Source organism: Bison bison, unplaced genomic scaffold (assembly GCF_000754665.1).
Source record: "Bison bison bison isolate TAMUID 2011002044 unplaced genomic scaffold, Bison_UMD1.0 scf7180017864519, whole genome shotgun sequence".
In the NCBI taxonomy this organism is placed as follows: domain Eukaryota; kingdom Metazoa; phylum Chordata; class Mammalia; order Artiodactyla; family Bovidae; genus Bison; species Bison bison.
Window position 1 is genome coordinate 13,644,910 of NW_011495072.1, and position 3,105 is coordinate 13,648,014.

Sequence of the window (3,105 nt, forward strand, 5' to 3'; positions counted from 1 at the left end):
GCTTATACTGGTAATGAGAACTCTATAATACTTGTATAAGACATATATTAAAAAATGGAATTTGGAAGAATGCTTTCAAGTACTCATACAACAAAGAGATTGTGGTAGGAAGTTAAAATAAACACTGGAAATTCACTCAAAACTGTACACTAAAATGCTAATAAATGTTCAACATAAAATATAGTTGACCCTAACACAAGGAACTCGGAGAAGGCAATGGCACCCCACTCCAATACTCTTGCCTGGAAAATCCCATGGACAGAGAAGCCTGGCAGGCTGTAGTCCATGGGGTCCCTAAGAGTCCGGCATGACTGAGTGACTTCACTTTCAATTTTCACTTTCATGCACTGGAGAAGGAAACAGCAATCCACTCCAGTATTCTTGCCTGGAGAATCCCAGGGACAGAGGAACCTAGTGGGCTGCCGTCTATGGGGTCGCTGAGTCAGACACGATTGAAGCGACTTAGCAGCAGCAGCAGCAACACAAGGAACTAATCTGTAACTCTAGTTTAAACTAGACCTAAGTTGCTATGACTGTACCATTTGCTTAAGCTAACTATCCTAATACCAACAGTGGTGACAACTGTAAATGTATTGCAAGTCAAGGATCTTGTAAAGCTGATGACTTTGTACATGTATAGTTCCCTTACTAAGGGCAGATCTCATGTGTTGATACCAAATTTTAGCAAATTAGTTATACTTAAGTATTTTAATACGTAATGAATAAAGAAGAAAAAACTGTTAGAATAAACAGAACTATGCTACAGTGCTTCCGAAGACCAGATTTTCACACCTGTTTTCTATTAGCATACAAAAGCTACTAGTGTAAAGAAACCATACATTAAGCATAATTGATTATCCTTAAGCTATGCTCTGTAGGGGTTATCACACCATTTTTAAGAACAATATTAAAAAGGCAAAAGTTATAACTCAAACAGTACACAAGACTTCTTACTTCATCTATAAAAATAGAGAATGCCAGTGCTTTATTTGCCAGAGATAAGGAGGGAAACATGGGTAAAATAAATTTGATAACATAACTCACATTACAAATGATTTTCCTAAATTCACAACTTTCACATTTAGCTGACCTAAATAAAAAGAAAACAAACCAACAAAACACTAACAAAAAAATTTTCACTTGATATAAGTAGGCCAAATCACATCCCTCTGAATGAGGGATTTTAATTCTCAAGCTGGGAAAGTATTTTCATTACTTAAATAATTTACCCAAGGTGATAAATAAGCCCTTGGACCAAGTTCAGAAGAAATCGCCTCTATAAGTTTGTTTTAAAGAAGCATACAAAATTTTTACTATGGAACTTGCATGAAATTTTCTTGGTTAAATCTTAACAGTAAAGACAAAAAGTCCATACTACCTTATTGTGTTTCAGGTCTTTTTCTCCCAAACGTACCTTCTAGATTTCTTAGGTATGCTGTACTAGTACATATGAAGTTTATTTCACTTAATGGAGTAAGGTGTCATCAACTTTAGCATCCTAAGGAAGTAGTAGGTGTTATTTAAACTTTATCCTCCTTCACCTCCCCCACGTTACCAGTAGTAAAACTTATTAAAAAAAAAATGAGGACAAAATAGTGTAGAGGCACCTGGGAAGAGAGGGAATTCAGAAAATGAGAGAATATGGCTCTGGAGCGATATCCCGTCTTATTGGAAATACATAGGTGTAACTATAAACCCCTTTACCCTTTCCCTGGCTTTAGACTTAGGGTGTGAGGTGTCAGGGATGTGAATGGAGCCTTCACAAACTGATATTTTTATACCCCTTTCCCCCCTTTATTTACACGAAACAAAAGAAATAGAAAAAGGAGTGCTTGGTACCACGTGCTTTTGAGGTTTAAAGGGGCCTTAATAAACACGCTGTTTCGGTCGTGGCAGGGGATTGAAAACATTTTTTAATAAATACCGCCAGAAGAATCTCCTGGAAGGGAGACTGAAGTCACTCTCCCTCCCCAGGAGCCCTGGGGGAAAAGGGAGACGGAAGATAATGCCCCCTACTTGCACGTGAAATCTCCCTTACTCCGCCGACCAACCCTCCGCCTCTCCCGCGCCGGTCTGGCCGCCTTGGGAGGTAGCTGGGAGAGAAGACCGCGCTCAGTCCTCCATGGCAAAGTCTTTGGTCTTTTCCTCCTGGTCGCCCACTTTGTAGCGCAGCAGCACGCGCAGGTGACGGTGGTGGTCCTGGGAGGGCAGCAGCGTGATCTCTCCGGAAACATCCGTGTCTTGCTCCACTTGCACCGGCTCGTTCAGGTAGAGGAGCGCCTGCTTCCAGTGCGTGACGGGGTGAAAAGGCGAGGTGGAGAGCACCACGGGTTTCTCCGAGTCCCCTCCGGGGAAGGTCACCTGGAACCAGATGGCAAAGCCGTGCATGGGAGCCGAGCCATAGCAGCTGAAGCGGAAGCGCCCGCCCACCCCGGCCTCCAGCTCCTGCTCCAGGCCGGCGCGGGCCAGCTCCAGCCGAGCAAAGCACTGCGGCCGGGCCAGCACATCCTCGCCGGAGAGGCCTTGTACCACGATTTCTGAGTGGCCCATGAGGCAGCGCGTGGCGAAGCTCTCCAGGCAGCTCATGTCCACGCCGTAGAGTTGCTTCATCTGGCTCCAGAAGCTTAGGCGCAACTCCAGCATCTGGTCGCTGATGGGCGCCACGAAGAGCTCGGCGGAAGCCGGCAGGAGAAGACCGCCCTCCTTCAGCCACTTGGTCCGCGCATGGAGCACAGAGCTCAGCATGGACTCGTGCAGAAGTCCGCAGCCCATCCACTCGCTCACGATGGCATCCACCTGCTCCGGCAACTCCACCGTCTCCACCGGTCCCGGCAGGACGTGCACCCGGTCCTCCAGCCCGTTGAGCCGCACCACTTCCCGGGCCTGTTGCCAGATGTCGCTGGCCTCCACCGCGTACACGCGCCGGGCCCCTGCCTGGGCACAGAAGATGCTGAGGATGCCGGTGCCCGCGCCCACGTCCAGCACGGTCTTGCCTCTCAGCGCTGCCCAGTTCCGCAGGATGCCCAGGCGGTAGGCATCGGTGCGGACGCGGTCGGCAATCATCTCCTCGTGGACCGATACGTCCGAGTAGCACTGGTAGTACAG

General features: G+C 47.3%; 1 protein-coding gene across 1 annotated transcript in view; it reads right to left on the reverse strand.

Moving 5' to 3' along the window:
- Positions 1-950: 950 nt before the first annotated feature.
- The window catches only part of PRMT6 (protein arginine methyltransferase 6), a 2,887-nt gene continuing 732 nt past the window's right edge, over positions 951-3,105 (reverse strand). Inside the window, exon 2 of the mRNA XM_010830952.1 lies at positions 951-3,105. This exon is cut by the window's right edge and continues 7 nt beyond it. Within this exon, the coding sequence (XP_010829254.1) occupies positions 2,113-3,105 (993 nt within the window). The 3' untranslated portion in view covers positions 951-2,112.